The sequence below is a fragment of the Lontra canadensis genome, unplaced genomic scaffold (assembly GCF_010015895.1).
Source record: "Lontra canadensis isolate GAN:19392208 unplaced genomic scaffold, GSC_riverotter_1.0 scaffold91, whole genome shotgun sequence".
Taxonomy (NCBI): Eukaryota; Metazoa; Chordata; class Mammalia; order Carnivora; family Mustelidae; genus Lontra; species Lontra canadensis.
Genome location: NW_022631085.1, coordinates 6774104 through 6791544, shown reverse-complemented (window position 1 = coordinate 6791544; position 17441 = coordinate 6774104). Strand labels below are relative to the sequence as shown.

At 52.6% G+C, this 17441-nt stretch overlaps 1 protein-coding gene across 13 annotated transcripts in view; it reads left to right on the top strand.

Annotated features, from left to right (window-relative positions):
- The window catches only part of CLEC16A (C-type lectin domain containing 16A), a 203137-nt gene that overhangs the window by 152107 nt on the left and 33589 nt on the right, over window positions 1-17441 (top strand). For 8 of the 13 annotated variants that reach the window (XM_032836306.1, XM_032836305.1, XM_032836307.1 and 5 more), the window contains 2 exons: window positions 1613-1817; window positions 3530-3697. In XM_032836306.1, coding sequence (XP_032692197.1) covers window positions 1613-1817; window positions 3530-3697 — 373 coding nt within the window. The remainder of the gene's footprint in view (window positions 1-1612; window positions 1818-3529; window positions 3698-17441) is intronic. The other 5 variants (XR_004380158.1, XR_004380159.1, XM_032836315.1 and 2 more) reach the window with 2 other exon arrangements.

The window sequence follows — 17441 nt, the reverse complement described above, 5'->3', positions numbered from 1 at the left end:
GCCTGTTTTCACGGTTCGTAGATGCTGCCAAACCCCTCTCAAGTGATTGTCATCACCAGCAAGGCACGAGAGTCCCCTGGCCCTCACTCCCTTTGTAGCAGAGATGAGCTCTAAAATGCCAAAACACTAAGTTGGGACTCGGGTTTTCTTAATGTGTGTCTGTCTGCTGGGTGACTAATGCCAGCTCGTTGACTGAAGGGAATGAAGAACCAGGCGGGGACAGCCTTCCAGCTCCTGTCCCCTGTTAGAACCCCCACTCCCCGAGCATCCAGCCGGCTCTCCCTGGCCTGAGGTGTGCCTGGCTGCGAGGGAGTCTCTGGTCGCTGGCAGGGTCTTGCTCAGGCCTGCTGTAACGTCTAGCCCTGCATGGTATGATACACGGGCAACATCCCACTGTCTTAGGGAGCCACCCATGTATTTGAAGAGGCTATCGGAACCTCCTCTTTTTCCAGATCTTTCCATGTAAAAAATGTCTTTTACAGAGAATGATGTGAGAAACTATATGAAGAATGTTTCATTTTAAAAAAAGACTCCCGTGTAAGAGGCTGTCCGTTAGATGACTTAGTGCTTCTTATTTATCTAGACTTAGGATCAATTTCCTTTAGAATTTAGTGTCAGGAAAGTGTTTTCCTCCATCGAAGGATTAATACATGTCCTCCATCAGACAATGAAAGGCACATAAACCTTTCCTTTTGGTCGCCTTCCAGGAGTTACTATTTATTTGTCAGGCACATTACTGTGTGCCAGGTTCTCCGCTTTCAATGTGTAACATCTCATCTAATCCCCACGCAACATTCCAAGGCAGATTTTCTTTCCAAAGAGCCCGTGTCAGACTTCATGCTTACAAACAGCAACCATCTCACTTGGGAGCCTTTCCCCCAGCTCGTGTAGCACCTCTGACTTCTGCATCTGCCTCCTGTCTCCTGCCTTCATCTTGTGTCGCCTCAAGCTCTGGTGGGAAGCAGACTCTTTGCACAGAATCCACTCTGGGGTTTGCCAGGCGATCCATCCGTAGCACAGTTGCTTTGCGTGAGTTTTCTTCCACGTCTTTCAAGTGCAGCTTTCTTCACATGCCTGCAGAAATGGCCCTCCCAGTCCCTTTCTCGGGGCTAGCGTTTTCCTTTAGGGACGAGGAATTCTTCATACACACACGAATGGGTGCCAGAGATGCCCCCTTCTTAAGAGAAGCCAGGAAGAAGCTGCTCAGTGGACGGGTGAATAGATCTAAGATCAGGTCAGATGGCCATTGGCATTTTTGGCTTGTTACCTGTTGTTTCTCAGAAGTCAGAACTGCTGGAGTCCGACCGTTTGAGTCCCTGTGGCCCTTTGATGAAGCTGGGGCACCATTTATTCACTGGCTTACTCAGGTCCTTGACATGGGTAGGGCCCCAGCCCCCACACCCAGCACGGGCTCCCTTGGTGTGTCCTCTCCACGTGTCCTGGTCTGGTGTGTGCCCGTCCTTGACTCCAACTTGGGAGGCTGCTCCTTGAGGGCAAAAGCCTAGTTGAATTTGGGGAACCCCCTTCTTGATGAGAGGCTGACCCCACAGCTTCCGAGCTACTGCCCTCCTGCCGAACCTCACAAATGCCCTTTCTCTGGCCCCTAACATAGGACATGCAGGTGACGGGCGTGGAGGATGACAGCCGCGCCTTGAACATCACCATCCACAAGCCTGCGTCCAGCCCCCACTCCAAGCCCTTCCCGATCCTCCAGGCCACCTTCGTGTTCTCGGACCACATCCGCTGCATCATCGCTAAGCAGCGCCTGGCCAAGGGCCGCATCCAGGCAAGGCGCATGAAGATGCAGAGGATAGCCGGTGAGTGCTGGCCAGCCCTGGCGGCCATCCTTGGAGCCCTCGGGCTCTCACGCTGACCCCCAGAAGAGGTCACCTGGGGTCTAGGAGCTCACTGTGTTCTGGTGAAAGGACAGAAAATCTGCTCAGAATTCCCCATCCCCCAGGTGTCTGATTCCTAGAGAGCTTCTGGGGCTTCATGGAAGAGAAGGGGAATCCTCCCTAACCAAGCAGGAGGCCACGAGCGGCCGGTGTCCGTGTGGGTGTCCCACACACAGGAGTCTTCTAGCTTATCCTTAAAAACGCTTGGACATTCCCATCTTCCACCTTTGATCCTTAACCCTTAAGATCAGCAGGGGCTGTTCTGCCCACTGCTCAAAAGAGTAAACTGAGGCTCGGTGACTTCCCCCCAAAGTCACACAAGCAGCCAGTTGGCAGAACCCAAATGCAGAACTTCTGCCTCTAGAGCTCGTCTCTTCCCCCTCTCCCTCCAGCTGTCGTGAGAGGCAGCCCTGCTTGGCGAGGGGGGCCACGATGACCCAGCACTAAACTCGGAAGTCGGTGTACGCGTCATAGGCGCTGTGGCGAATTTGCAAGGAGGCCTAACGCTGCCCCTTGCAGGATGGCCCGTGCTTTCTTAGAAATCAGGGCCCTAAAACGAGGGTGTTCCATTCATCAGGGCTGACAGCATGGCATTCCCCGGGGGTAAGGCAGTCTATCAGCTTCTCAGATTATAAACAGTCGTCCTCCAGGCACCAGCGCCTCTCAGTCCAAGCACCGATGGTCATTCTGGTGTGCTCGCCGGGAGGACTTCCAGCCCACTTGGGGAGGAAGGGCGCCTTCTAAAGGGATTGCCAAAAAATAAACATTTGGCGGGCTGGGTCTCTGGATGTCACGGATTGGGTTATTGACTGCGCGTGCCCTGTTGGTTTGCCCAGGCCTGCGTCCCAGGCGGTCCCTGTTTCATTTCTCACTTAGTGGAAACTTGGCCTATGAAATCATTACAGAAGCATTTTGTAATGTGCAAAGTGACTTAAATCATTCAGCCCTTTCTCTGAGGATTTATTTTCGGAAGGTTTTTTTGTTGATGTTGTTGTTGTTGTCATTGTTGTTAATGTAAAGCAATTTCTCACCGCTGGCACGAAGGCTAAATATTTCATTTGGAAAATTGAGAATTATGCCGCAAAGTGGCTGTTCGAAGTAACGCCTTGGGTATTCCTTAAATCGATTTTAAAAAGCCCCTCCAAATTGCTCTATCATGAGATTTGTTTCCGGAAGGGAGGACAGCAACTGTGACAGATACACACAGGCTCATAAATACACGTGCACACACGCGGATAGGTTCGCCCTCACACACGCTTCCCCATGCACACGTACACATGGGAACTTTCGGGGCAGAATTGGCCCCATTTGTTCTGGGGTCTGAAATGACCCCCGTGGTGAAGCCTGGCAAGGGTCTTTCACGTGCGGAAGCCAAAGGTCCAAAGTGGAGACTGGCCAGCATCCGTGTCCGAAACCCTTGCTAGGCGCTGGCTGCGTTTTGAGCTCAGGCGTGACCTCTGGGGTCACGCCGCTCTCCCCAGCTCAAGGCTGCCAGCTCCCCACTTGGCACCATCCAAGTGATGCGCCCGGCAGAGCCGCCACCACTCCAGCTGCGGCCCACCCCGTCCAGAGCCCCGTCACCTTCACCCCCAGCCCGCACGATGAGCATGAACCACGGTGTTGTTTGAACATAGCCCTCCTGGACCTCCCGATCCAGCCGACGACCGAAGTCCTGGGGTTTAGACTTGGCTCCTCCTCTTCCACCCAGCACCTGCCTTTCCGTTTCTACGACCAGTGCCGCCGGGGCAGCAGCGACCCCACGGTGCAGCGCTCTGTGTTCGCGTCGGTGGACAAGGTGCCAGGTAAGCCGCCCCCAGCCCGCGCCGCCTCTCATCCCCTCCTGGGGGTCCGGGCTTGCTGTCCCAGGAGCCTGCGCGAGCAAGCTTCCCTTTCCCCTCGCGGAGTCCGGTCGGCTGGAAGCACCCATTTCTTAGAATCCGTCGAAGCTTAGCACAAGATGAAACACGAGCCCTAGAAATAAACCTTGGCTTTCTCTTTGGTATTCTGCCACCTGGGTTTGATTTTCCAGAGATTTTCTGGGGATGTGGAAGAACTTCTCAGAATTAAGACTGAGAAGTTTCTTGGAAATTTCTTGGAAATACTTAGATTGCTAGTAATGAGGTTGTGGGGGAGTAGTTTCCTTCTCCGTGTGGGATGACTAGAGAGATGACATGCGTGCTTCCTCTTAGAGCCCCTGGAGAAGGGAGAGCTCCCTACAGGCCGTGACACTCTCTCCCATCTCGGAGTACCTCTCCCCACTCTCTCTCAAGCTCATCTTGAAACCACCTCCCTCCCAAAAAGAGAAACATGAAGAGAAAGTTCAAAGGCAGCTTGCTTCTCCAGAAGGGCCGGGGGGCTCTCCCCTTCCTGTGCTGGTGCATCCGCCTTAAGTAAATCCACGTGCACACCGATCCCTCGAAAGAGAACCTTGCTTGCCCTTGATTACAAAACTTCCGAAAGTTGGCCAGGCTGTCCCCTGCAAGCGTTAGGGTTTCGAACTTCAATTGATAAGTTGCAAAATGTGTCTCAAAGCAGTTATCAATTTAAGAACAGCTGTTGATTTAAAGTGCCGTCGTAAGGACCTGTCCAAAATCAGGGTCCTTCTTTTCCCTTCACTCCGTGGTTGATCCTCTCTTCGTTCTTTGATTTCATTAATGTATTTTAGAAATATATATACTGTAAGTATATATGATGTTTAAAAAAAACCCAAACAGGACATGATAAAATGAGACATGAGTCACCTTTGCCCCAGAAGGAATCACTGTAAACAATTTCTTGCTTATCATTTTAGAAGTGTTCGTTTTATGCCCTTTATGTATTTTCTTGTCCGTTTTTACACACGGGGTCGTACCATATGTGTAATTCTGCACCTTGCCTTTTTTTTTTTTTCCACTTAATTTGGTGTTACATGTCAATGCATTATAGATTGACTTCACATTCATTAATAATTAACTCTTGTATGGTATTTGATTGTATGGCTGGACCAGAAAATCTTTTATATTGTGTTGCGTTGATGGACATCTGGGTCATTTCCAGTGTTTTGCTCTTCCAGTATTGTAGAGAACATCCGTGGGATGCCTTGGTGTAACCATTGCAAATCTTGAGTATCAGGGGGATAAATTCTCAGCAGTGGCTTGGCTCGGTCAAAAGGGAGCCTTTTCTTCCTGACATATGTAGTCCCAACATGCACTCTGGAAAAGTGTACCGGTTCACGCCATCACCCACTGCCTGTGACTCTTTTCATCCTTAAAACCAGTCGTAGTCTGTAAGACCGACTCTGTCCCCCACCTCTGTTTTCAGCTATGAAATGTGAGATGATTTCTGCCTCCTTCAGGGCCTGGACAAATTTTTTTTTTTAAAGATTTATTTATTTATTTATTTGAAGGGTGGGTAGGGGCCGAGGGAGAGGGAGAAGAGAATCTCAAGCAGACTCTGCACTGAGTGCGGAGCCCGACACGGGGCTCGATCTCACAAGATCATGACCTGAGACGAAACCAAGAGTCGGACGCTTAACTAACGGAGCCCCTGGAGGATTCTTTGTTAAAAAGTATCGAGTCTTCTTCACATTCTGTAGAGATGGTTGTTAAGTAAATATAAATGATGGCCATGAGTCTGGGTTAAACACAGATTGGCTTGGTAAGAAATCATTCCTTTTTTTTCATTCATTCTTTTTTTTCTACACACAGTTATAATTTATTATAACATTTCTATAAGCACTGCCTTGTGATTTTTGTCATTGAGCTATAACTGACATATAACATTTATTAAGAAATTATTTCCTTAGGGTCATTAGGATTTCATCTCGGGAGTGAACGGGTTAAGGAGGAAAACCGCGCCCCTTGTTTGCCGTTCCATCCTTTTTGGAACAAGGCAAGTGTAAATAAATAAATAGAGCCAAATGTCACATTCTTCAGCATCTGCATAATCGTGTCTCTGTTTGCAGAAGGCTTTACAATGCCTGATTGCTAACTTCTCCCACCCTGCCTGGGCTCCAGGGGAGAAGTGAGCTCATCCAGTGCTGGGGGTACCGTCCTGTCTGCCATAGCCTGGGCCTGCCTGGCAGGGGGTCCAGCATGGCTGGAACGCCTCCATCCTGTTGCTGGGCCCAGGGTTGGGTATTTGAAGTTGAGCCAGTTGAGACCGTGGCGAGGCAAAGGTAGTCGCCGAAGCTGGCCATCTGCCCCTTCCCTGTCTCTTGCCCCTGGCAGCCCCTGGAAGTGCTGCTCAAGTGCGGGGCGGGGAGTGGGACATACACCCTCATGTGTCCCCAAGGGCAACTGCTCTGGACCCTTGGGAAGAGAGGCCTTGCTGCCTTCCCGCACTGGCCTGTGTCAGAGATGGGACCTAAAGAGCAAGTGAAATCCGTGAGCCTCGGCATGACTCAGACGGAGGGAGGGGAGCTCTCCCCACCCTGCCCTTCCTCACCACCTGCTGTCTCAGTAGCCTGCCCCACAGCCACCCTCACCCTCGATCATGTAGGACTATCTACGGTGTGTTTAGACATCCAGCCTCACCTCTTCCCTTTTGGCCAGAGAGATCTTTCCAGAACACAGATCACACCGTGCCCTTTCCTGCAACCCTCTAGCAGCTTCCCGTTGCACTTGGAATACAATCCAAAGCTCTCACTCTGGTCTTGTGTGGTTGTTGTGAGATTGGCCCCAGCTGGCCTCTCAGGTGCAGCCCCCCCCCCACTTCCTTCTGTCCCATACCCCAGCTGTACCAGCCCCTGCTACTCCTTTGAGTCATGGCTCCTCAAAGTTTTGGCCTCGGGATCCCCTTTAGATTCTTGAAAAAAGTACCAAGGATCCCAAAGAGGTATAGCTTATATCGATTATATTTATTAGTATTTCAGGTAGCACAAATTAAAATAGAAATAAACTTTATTCACATATTTTTTAAATAAAACCAAACTCCTCACACATCACATGTAAATATAAATAACAGTTTTTAATGAACAATAACTGTTTTCCAAACAAACAAAAAAAAACCCATAAAACACAAAACCTCATGTTTTATATTTTTGCAAATCTCTGTAATATCTGGCTTAATAGAAGGCAGCTGGACTCCTGCATCTGCTTCTGCTTTCAGTCTGTTGTCATAGCATATGTTTTGTGCCCTCTGGAAAGCTCCCCCATACACTCCTGGGAGAGTGAATGTAAAAGGAAAACGCTGTCTTACTATTTTTATGTGAGTAGTTCTGACCCTGGAAGGCCCCCAGGGTTCCCCAGACTATGCTTTGAGAACCACTTCTCCAAGTCACTGGCCTCTCTCCTGCTTTAGGGCCTCCTCATTGGATGTTCTTCCCCGGATCTGTGTGTGGCTGCCTCCTCCTACTGCACAGGCCTCAGTCTGCATGCCACCTTCTCCGAGAGGCCTTTCCTGATTCACCCCTCCTTCCTCCATCTCATTAGCCTGATTTATTTTCTCTGTAGTTCTTTACCTGGATGACCTATTTGGGTACCCGGCTGCCGTCTTCCTAATGGAGAAGACCGCTCCCGTGGAGAGCTGGTCTGTCCTGTTTATTGCTGTACCTCAGCACCTAGCTTTATGCCTTCATTCAGTATTTACTAGTTGAAGGATGAGCCCACACTTGTGCTTTGCACAGCTTGGCGCAGTTCCCACTGATGCCTTCTTCCTGCGTGAACACCAGAAAGACGAATTCTCTCTGGGGCCCTAGACCTTGGATTTTTTAGTCTGTGGCACTTGGACTAGGGAAGGGACACCAGGGAATGGAGCCCCCAGAAGAGCTTAAGCAGAATTTCCTCACCCTCAACTTGGAAGTTTTCAAAAAACCAAAGTGTGGGCCCGGGGTGGGGGTGGGGGGTGGGGGTCACCGGAAGCACAGCCTAGGTTGGCCTCTGATGCCACGGCATCCACCGCTGCTGTATGGGCCCATGAGTGCACCCTTGCCACTCCAGCGCACTCTGGGAATGGTCTTGCTCTGTGTCCCTCACCCTAGGCCACACAGCTGCAAAACCCCGGGCCATGTGGGACCGACACTCCAGCCTGGGGGATAATTCCCGGTGGAGAAGACAGTTCTGGCCGCCTGCCTCGGGGTGGCGGCTGGAGGAGCTAACTCCGTTATGACGTATCTTCCGATGTCATCCACGGCCCAGGTGGTCATCACAGAGCCACTTGCCCCCCCCCTTTACAAGCTGTAAATGATGATATTTGATGAAAATGTACCCTCCATTTCCTTGGAAGAGATACTAAAGTAGAATATAAATCAGGCCTCTTAGCTACTGTGGTATATTTTTCTTTTTTCACTGGGCTTGGAGAGAAATCATAAATTCTCTGTATTGGCCAATTTTAGATTCATGGCTCTTGCCCCTGCAGAGTGTCCTACTCCAAAGGGTAGAGGCTTGGGTGCAGGCCTGGCTGGGGCGTCTCGGGCATCAGCAGATAGTGTGTCCAGGTGCACAGGCACGACCAGCTCTAGACTCGGCCTTTGAGATGCAGCCTTCCGTGGTTCGTGCCCTCAAGGACTTGTCCCAACAACCCACAGTGACAGCTGACTGCTGGAATCTGCCAAGGGAGGCAGGGTGTCCAAAACTAGACCACTGAAGTCTCTTTCCACAAACACCAAGTGGACCAGAAGCTGTTCCCGAAATTGCCCCAGGGCGGGGGTGGTGGCGGCGTGGGCAGCAGTCTCCAGACAGAGGGTCAGGGCTCTGGCCTCCCGGGGCAGCCTTGACCCGCCACTCTAGAATCCTTCTGGCCCAGAGGCCACTCATAGGTGTTCACCTTGCAGGTCATGGTGACGTGGAGTGGGCAGAACACCGCAGTCCCTCCTGCTCAGGCCCTCTCCTGCTTCCCAGCTCTAATCCAGACTTCTGCCTGGAGCCCTCCGCGTGGCTGGTTCCTTCTCAACATTCAGGACTCTGCGCAGGGGGGCCTCCACTGGGGGCTCCAACCCACCCCAGGACTGCTCTGTGCGCCAGATGGTTTTTATTTATTTGAGGTGAAATTCACATAACAGAAAACATATTGAAAGGATACAATTCAGTGGCATTTAGTCCATTCGAAGTCTTGGGCCGTGACCACCTCGGCTGGTTCCAGAATAGCTTCATTGCCCCCCACGTAAAAGCCCATTGAGCGCTCACTCACCATTCGCCCTTCCCCAGCCCCTGGCAACTGCTGCTCTGCTTTCTGTCTCTGTGGACTTAACCTGCTCTGGATGTTTCGTATACATCCTATGTTGCATGGCCTTTTGTGTCTGCCTTTGTTCACGTAGTGTCGTGTTTGCGAGGTTGCTCCACGTTGTAGCGTGTGTCCGCGCTAGCCGCTGTGCGGCCAGACCACATCTCATTCATCCGTTCTGTCACCCACGGATGGCCATGCGGCTGGTTCTGGCCTCCGGGCGACCGCATAGCTGTGAGCGTACGTACACCTGGAAATTTTTATTTGAACACCTGTTCCCGGTTCTTTGGAATATCTGCATCAGAGTTGGGATGGTTTTTCCCATGGTCTCCAGAGCCCTTGCCATTAGCCGAAGTTTGACCCATTTGTCGTCTGTGTCACTCACCCTACACTCGCCGGCAAGGCCCTGGGGTTCCTGTTCGTCTTGCCCTCAGCTGCTGACACTTAGTGAGCAGGTGCTCAGTGACTCTTGAACGCAGCTGAGGGACACGGATTGCTGGATGGAGGCTGGGCTGGGTGAGCCGCTCGGTGTCTCATTTCCCCATCGGTCAGTAATAATCTCCGGCAACAGGGGCGTTGCTGTCCTGCTCCGCCCTGGCTTGGGCTCCTGCACCTATTGGCTCAGGTGCCAGCGGGACAGTCCGACTTTATCCCGCAAGGGCCAAGCTCTGCTTTACTCTCTTCTCGCCCAAGCTTCATGTCCTCCTGGATCCAGGGCGCCAGCTGCCTCTGAGCAAACATGCAAATCCCCAAGCACAGGGGGAGGGCTCTGCTTGCCATGAGACTTATCTTTATCAAAGGCAAACAAACCGGCCCTATCAGTCACTGACCCAGAACACTTAATAGTTCTGTGGAAAGGCAATACGGTTCCAGAGCCAACCCTTGGCGGCTGAGTAACTCAGGAAGAATGCGAAGATGAGTGTGCTCAGAGCCAGCTGAGCTGACCACGAAGCCTTGGACTGACAGCCAAAAAAAAAAAAAAAAAAATCAATGTTTAATTCATAGACCTCAGTCCTGACTTCTCTCATGGGATAACGTACTAGGTGCTAATGTCATCTTATGACAGTGTTTCCCAGAAACTAATTTTTTAGGCCCATTCTTTTTCTTGTTTCCGATTGTAACACTGGAGCCAGTCCTCTCTTTCCAGCTCCCCAAGGCAAGGAGAGGGCCCTTTCTGGAGACACACGGGAAGAACCTCCCTGCCACCTTCCTCCAGTGCCCCGCACCCTCTTCCTCCCCGCTTCCAGCCTTTAGCTCCCAGCCAAAGACCCTAGCCCCTGGGTCAGTGAGTTACAAAAACTTGATTCTGACCCTGAGGCCTCTTTTTTTTTTTTTTTTTTTTTAAGCAAGACGTATTGAGCTGCTAAGCACTTTCTGCAATGTTCTCATTTGCTCCAACAACCCTCAGAAGGGAGGTTTTGCCATTTTCCTTTTGTGCCTGTGCCTGTGAGAAAACAAGTGACCCCAAGGTCACACCAGTGAACTCGGACTGGCCTGAGTCAGACCCTGACTGGCCGCTGCTGCCCCCACCGCCGCCACCTCTTAGTTCTTGACTCCGTTTGGACATATCTAAAATGAATTATCTCTCTGATTTTAGAAATAAAGGCCTCCCCACAGCCACCTGAGGCCTCCTTGGTATCAGGCAAAACCACATTGTTGGCTCCCAAAGGGGTTGTGTTTCAGACAGACAGCTGCTTTCTGGGAGCGCAAAGTAGAGTCTGATTGGAAGAATGAACTGCGCCAGAACCTTGGTGTGCACCGATTCTCTGCTGTGGGCAGTGCTGGGAGCTGAGAGCGCTTGTCCTGATCCACATGCAGGAAGCCAAGGCGTGGACCCAGGCTGCAAGGCTCCCACGGGGCAGGCCCCGAGCCATGCCTCCACTGCCTGCCTCCAAGCCCCCATTCGTCTCAAGGCCGGCGCTGATGGAGACCGAGCCCTAAAAGCTCTACCACCCACCCCCCGGTTGTCAGGGGTTGGTGAGACAGACCGCCATTAGACAGGGGGCTGTGGTGGCGCTAGCACAGACACAGCAGTCACCGTCCCTGTCTTCCGTACTCCAAAACCATGCACTCGAAGTCCCAGGTGGGATCAGGGATAAACCTGCAAAGCAATCATATGCAAGGACACTCTTCTTCCCTTGCAGCCACCACTTAAAGACTTCCAGACGGCGTAGAGCTCGGGGTTACGTGAAGGCCCATCCTCGTATAGATTCGTGAAGACCAGAAAAGCAGAAATGAGACTTTAAATCTTTCCAGTGCAAAAGCAGCATGATGTGAGCTCTCTTCAAAGCTTTCCGGCAGTCACCTCTAAGACAGCAGCCTGCAGGCCGATGGGTCAGCGATGGGGGAATCAGGTTCCATATAAAAATCATCCCTGAGCTGAGTCTTAAGGGTCCCGCTTTCCACGCCTCTTCTGGGGGCCCCCAGGGCAGCCACGATGAAGGGTGTGAGCATACAGCCCACAACGAACCATGTTCCTGAATCAGGGCCCAGAAGGTTCCCTCACCTGGAATGTGCCCCCAGATTTGGGCTCCTTCCCAATTGACACTCTGTGCCTGAGGAGCACTCTTGCGAAACGGAGCACACAGCAGGCAGAGGCAGCCCTCAGGTCCCAGAGGAGCCTTTCTGGGGGGTGGAGACAGAGAGGAGGAGAAAATTCCAAAGAATTGAGTGTTGTGTCACTTTTCGGGGTCATTCCCCACCTCAAACTGTCCAAGTGACTGTGTGCCTGGGAGCCTTATGGTGAGAACAGCACACCGGGGAGCAGGGAACACAGCCCAGGTCGCTCATGGAGCCGAGAGCAGAGAGCCTATGCTAGAGCTCAGGAGAAGAGACCGGACCCCAGCTTCATTCACTCTGTCCTTTGACCTTGGCTGCACTTGGAAAGGTTCTGTCGGCTCAGCGGGCCCCCGGGGGCAGCCTCGCTGGCATCGCAGGACGGGCAGGCACGTGTCAGGGCAAGTGGCACGGTGGCATGCCCGTGTGTGCGCACACGCCCGTGCCCGCCCTGGAGAATGCAGCTCCCGTTGGCTCTCGGGACCATCAGCCTTCCGAGGACGGGTCGAGCCCCTGTATTATAGGGCAGTCGGGAACATTGGAAGAGCACCAAGAAAAGACAGAAGGCACTAGATCTCTCCCCAAGTGAGGTGTCCGTGAAGCAAATCCAGTGTCCTCTCCCATCGTTCTCGCCTCTTTTCTCAGCAGCAGCGTTTGCCCAGAGGAGAGTCTGCAGAAGCAGGTGGCTGAGCCCAGCCCTGGAACAGACGGTTCAGGTTCAAGTCCTGGCTCGACCTTAGACTCGTGACGTGGCCTTGGGCCGGTTGGGTCGCCCCCTGTGCCTGTTTATTCATAGAACAAGTGTGAATGTGCTTAACACCACGGAACTGTACACTAAAAATCAGTCCAGATGGTAAATCTTAACGTGTATTTTTACTACAATTCAAAAGAAAAAAAAAAAGCGGGGTTGAAAAGAGTCACCTACCTCATTAGGCTGTCGTGAGCGTGATAGGAATTAATTCACGTAAGTGCCTAGCAGGATGCCTCACACGTGTGCAGTGTGCAGAGAAGGTTAGGCTCTCAGTATTTTTCATTGTCATTGTTACTAGTCAGGCCTGACCCCCGGGACCCTAAATAATAGGTTCCCTTTCTACATGTTAAATCGGTTTGCGCAAAGTTAATCACCCACGGCTCCTCCTGCTGTAAATAACAGGGACACGGCCATTGCGTAGATTTGCTCATTCAGAAAGACTTTTCATCAGGTGCTGATAAAACACTAGGGCAGAATTGACCTCCTGCCAAAGGGCCATGAGGACTGTGGTTCTGGTCGGTGCCTGAGGCCCCGTAGCTCGTAGAGGCAGATCCGGGGCCCGAGAAGAGCAGAGATCTCTGACCGAAGCCCGGAACAGGCCCACTCCCCACGATACCACCGTGGCTAATTCCACGTTTGCCTGAGCGGGCAGTTCCCGCACGACCGCGCGGACAGCCCTGGGAGGCAGACCGGGAAACCTGAGCTTGGGGAGGGAGAGCGCCTGGCCCGCTCCATGAACCCGTGTGTTCAGCGTCGAAGATGACTGGGTGGTGGACCCCTGGGAATCAGGTGTGCTTTGGGCACCCCGTGAGCTCTTGTATTCCATCCCATAGCATGAGCCACACGCATGGAAACCAGCAAAGAACATGACCATATTCTGTGGACACAAGTGCGTCCAGAGGAGAAGCCGATAAAATTATTTGAAGAAACTTTATGAGCCTTTTCCTATAGATGTTTATTTTTTGCTGCTGAGTCATCTGTCCTGCCAGCCGCAGGCTCTCATTACAGATAAGTGATAGCAAACGGCAAGGATTGAAGTCTGCTTTGAGGGGGTAAAAGCTGGAAGAAGAGAAGACCCTAGTCCTTAATTGTATCTGTGAATTGGAAAAAGACCACCTTGATTTTATTTATACCTTAAAATATCTCTGAACTAGCTTAAGGAACCCCAGGGTCTCCCCGGAACTGGGTTTGAGAACCGCTGTACCACTTCTAAAGAACCAGTCATAGTGCCGGCCTTGGGATCCCAGAGGGTGCAATGCCAACCAGGTGGCACTGCTGAGTGTGCAGACGGCTAGGGGGAGGGGTTGTGAATTCATGAGGCCTCTCCACAGGGTGGGAAGAACCAAAGCAGAAGCCAGGCACGGGACGCGAGAACAGTGCTGCGCGTCCCCAGAGCGGCGTGTCCCCAGAGCGGCGTCAGTCATTGGTCCAACACAGGTCCCTCTCCTTTGTGCCCATTTCTTTGTGGCCTCTTCAAAACACAGCAGCACCTAGGGGCCAGAGAGGGGACCACCAGGGAGAGAAGACGAGGACCCCAGGTTTATGAAGGAACGGGCATTTTTTCAGAAGAACTTCAAGAGTTCCCAGGAAGTTACATGACAGATACACCAAGAAGGTCAGGAGAGAGGATGTGGGCAGCAGGTGTTTCCAGGGGTCTCTTAGGAGTCAAATGAATGGCGTGCCGAGCACACCAGACTGGACGGGGAGGGGGGGCGGGGATGGGTGCACGAACAGGTTGTGCGGCCAACGAGGCGGTTGTGGTGATGACAACATGCAAGGAAGGCAGGAGGGAGCGGGCGACATTTGGTGGCATGGCTGGCGTTGGGCAGTGATGGGGAGACAGCCTGCAAAGCTGGGTGGGGGTCCAAATGGCGGAGGGCTTGCAGCCTGCCGAGGGGTTGGAAGTGTACCCTGGGAGCAGTAGGAAGCCCTCCGAGGTACTCAGGCCAAGGAGTGAGGAGTCAGAGGACTTGGGTTTTGCCTCACTGGAGTCGGCAAGGGCAGAGGAGAAGAGGGTGGGCAGAAAAGAGAGGGAAGGCCTGTTCCGCCCTTCAGCGGGTGGTGTTCCGCCCTTCAGCGGGTGGGCCGCACCTGTGCGGTAGATGGCGCCGTGCCCTTGGCAGGGGTGAGAAGCGGCCTCTCTGCGGAGGTCCTCCCTTCCTCAGCTTGCTCTGCCTCCTTCTAGACCTTTCTGTCTATATGTGCCTACTGTGCTTGTGCTACAGTGTTGCATGGCTTTTGTATTTTTTCCACACCGACGATCACTGTTTTCACTCAACAGCACGCCTTGGATTTTTTTTTTTCTTTCTGTTAGTTCATAAGAGTGCCCGTTTTCATTTTTACTGCTGCTGAGCCGTCCGTCGTGTGGGCAAACCACTGTTTATTTAGCCAGATCCCCACTGGCGGACATTCAGGTTGGGGCCAGTTTTTGTCCTTAACAAAGAATGAGCCCTCCGCGCACCGTTGCGCAAGGATTTCCCTGGAGCAAGTAACCGTGAAGTGAATCCAGAAGTGTCTAGGGCTGCGGCCCTAATGGGACTTGGTGACCAGTGAAATATGTGGGTGGAGGGAGAGAGAGACTCCCAGGGCCAGTTACGGCAGGCCATTAAGGAGTCCCACTTTCTCTGTAGACCTTCTGTGTGCGTGTAGCCATGCAGGGCATTCTGATGATCCCAAGTTGTGAGCTAGCAAAATCCTCGCTACTTGTGGATGTCGTTCTGTCCAGGAGGCCTTCAAGAGCTGTGATGACTGGAAAGGTTCCCAGGGGTGGGCATAGGGGGCCCCCGAGGGCTGGCCTGCCCTCCGCTTGGCTTGTCGTCACCAACAGGGCGTGATGGCATGATGGCACCCCCCGGGGGTTCTCCTCCGACCTCCTGGCTTCTCCACTGGGGTTCGGACTGTCTTCGGTTCTTTCCTCTCTCTAGCCAGCATCCCACGACTCAGGACAGCTTCCTTTATCTGCGGCTATCTGGCCAGGGCATTTTGTATGAATGTGCTTTTCTGCAGAAACACAGAATATTATTTGTTCAACATCTCAGACTCCCAGAGGGCCAGAAGTCAATATTAGCCCAGTGTGGCAGGAATGGCTGTGTTGTGACATCGCTTCACACTTCAACAGCCTGTTCCTAGAGCTACAGAGTAACTGCAAAAAGATAGCCCGAAGCCCATCAAATCGGGGGCAGATGACTTGTTTTACTTTGTCTCCACTGCTGCCTGCCACGAACTCCAGCCCCTGAAATCACCATGAGATTTGGGCATTAGATGCTTCAACTGCATGAAATATTAAGTTTGGGGGGTGATTTGCACTGACTTCTCTGAACATATGTGCCAGTTTGGTAAGAATTTGGTGCATGCCATATGTGGTCTACTTCTAACTTCACAGACCTTATAAGGCTCCAGGATCCCCTTTATTGAATGCCTGCTGTGGGCTTGCTAGGCACTCAGCAAGTTGCTTTTTATAAAATAAAGAGAGAAATGTGTAAAAACTTTCACATCGTTAACCCCACTTTTGCAGCTGGGACAAGCGAAACTCAAATGCAGACCCTCTACCCGAGGTCCCGGAGAGCTTGAGCCTGGTTTCAGACTCCAACCCTTTGTAATGCTTCTACCTACTTCCTGAGAAAAAGGTTATCTCTTGCTCAGTGTTCTTTGCTTTCTTGCTAAATCGACTTCAAGGTTCTTTGGTGCTTCTGAGATGAAGTGGCCTTTTGTTGTGGCTTTCTGAGTATGTTGACTTCACAGGCTGACAGTTGGGCCTCAGGTGCTGGGTACGACGCATACTCCAGCCTCTCAGGCAGAATGGGTCCTGATAAATCCTGGGTTCAGTCCAGCGGCAGGAAGAGTCCGTGTTGACAGAATGAGCGTCCCCACCCCCAACCCTAAGTATCCTGGAGAATGTTCTGAGACAGTTGACATTTATAAAATCTTGGGCATTCTGGAAAAATGCTTTTTAAAACAAAAACAAAAACAGATTCCCAGCCTGATGCCCAGGGAGCACATTGCACAGCTCAGAGCAGCGTCCTGTTGTCTCGAAACAGTGTCCGTGCGCTGGGGGCACAGCCTGCCTGCTCCTTGTGCCCTCTCTGACTTCCTCCCTCCACCTCAGCAGAAAGCAGATGCAGAAAACACCCTGTACCAACTTGTGTCCCCACTGCGTCAGCAGAGGGGCCCTTCGTGCATGCTAGAACACAGCCTCAAGCAGCTTAAAAACTTCCAACATCCAGGCATCTTCGCTCTGTCACAAGTGTGCCTCCACATGCTCTAAACCATGCTACAGCCCTGCCAGGGAGCTCTCGCCATGAGGAGGGTAGGGGCCCGTGCCCTGGAGTTAGCCCACTTAGCTTTTTCGGCACCGACCCATTGGTAGCTGTGTGCTGTCAGGAAATTCCAGAAGGGTCCTGAGCCTCATTTTCTTCTTCTATAGAATACAGCCTTCCCTCCCAGGGCAGGAGCTTAGCCCTGGGCCAGCACTCTGTAAGGGGCCTCACGAGATCCTCGTAAGTAACAGTCTCTGACGGAAGAGGAGGGAGCCAGTGCCCCGAGGACTAGAGCAGCCTGACCTTGGGGTTGATAGGCCGGCACTTTCGGCCCTGCGGCTGGGGCTCTAGCCCCGTACAGTGCTGCTGGCCCAGCTCACCCAGGGCACTCACAAGCAGACTTGCTGGTGCTCTCAGGCTCTGCCAGCCAAGGGGACTTCTGGGCACCTGCCTGGCGAGGGCCACCAAAGCCAGCGCCATCTCAGCCCCTGTGCATTCTTCCGGCAAGCAGGCACTGAACACCTCCCACAGCTCCACGCCTGGCCCTTGTGCAGCCGGCAGCCTATGTGGCAGAAGCAGATGTGGAAATGGGGTGTCCTGTGTGCCAGAAGTCATGGCGGGGGGGGGGGCAGGTGCGGACAGCTAAGCTGCCCAGAGGCCCGCTGCTGCTGGCATGCAGAGGGTGAGGGGTGGTGGGTAGAGAAGATTGCTCCGGGGGGAGGGGCAGGCTGGCGGGAGATGTGGATCTCACCTGAGCTTTCTGGGCTTCAAGCCGGCAAGGGCACAGTGGATCCGCGTTTGTCCGAGCGCCTGGTGGCCGCCGGCTGGGAACAGGTTAGAGAC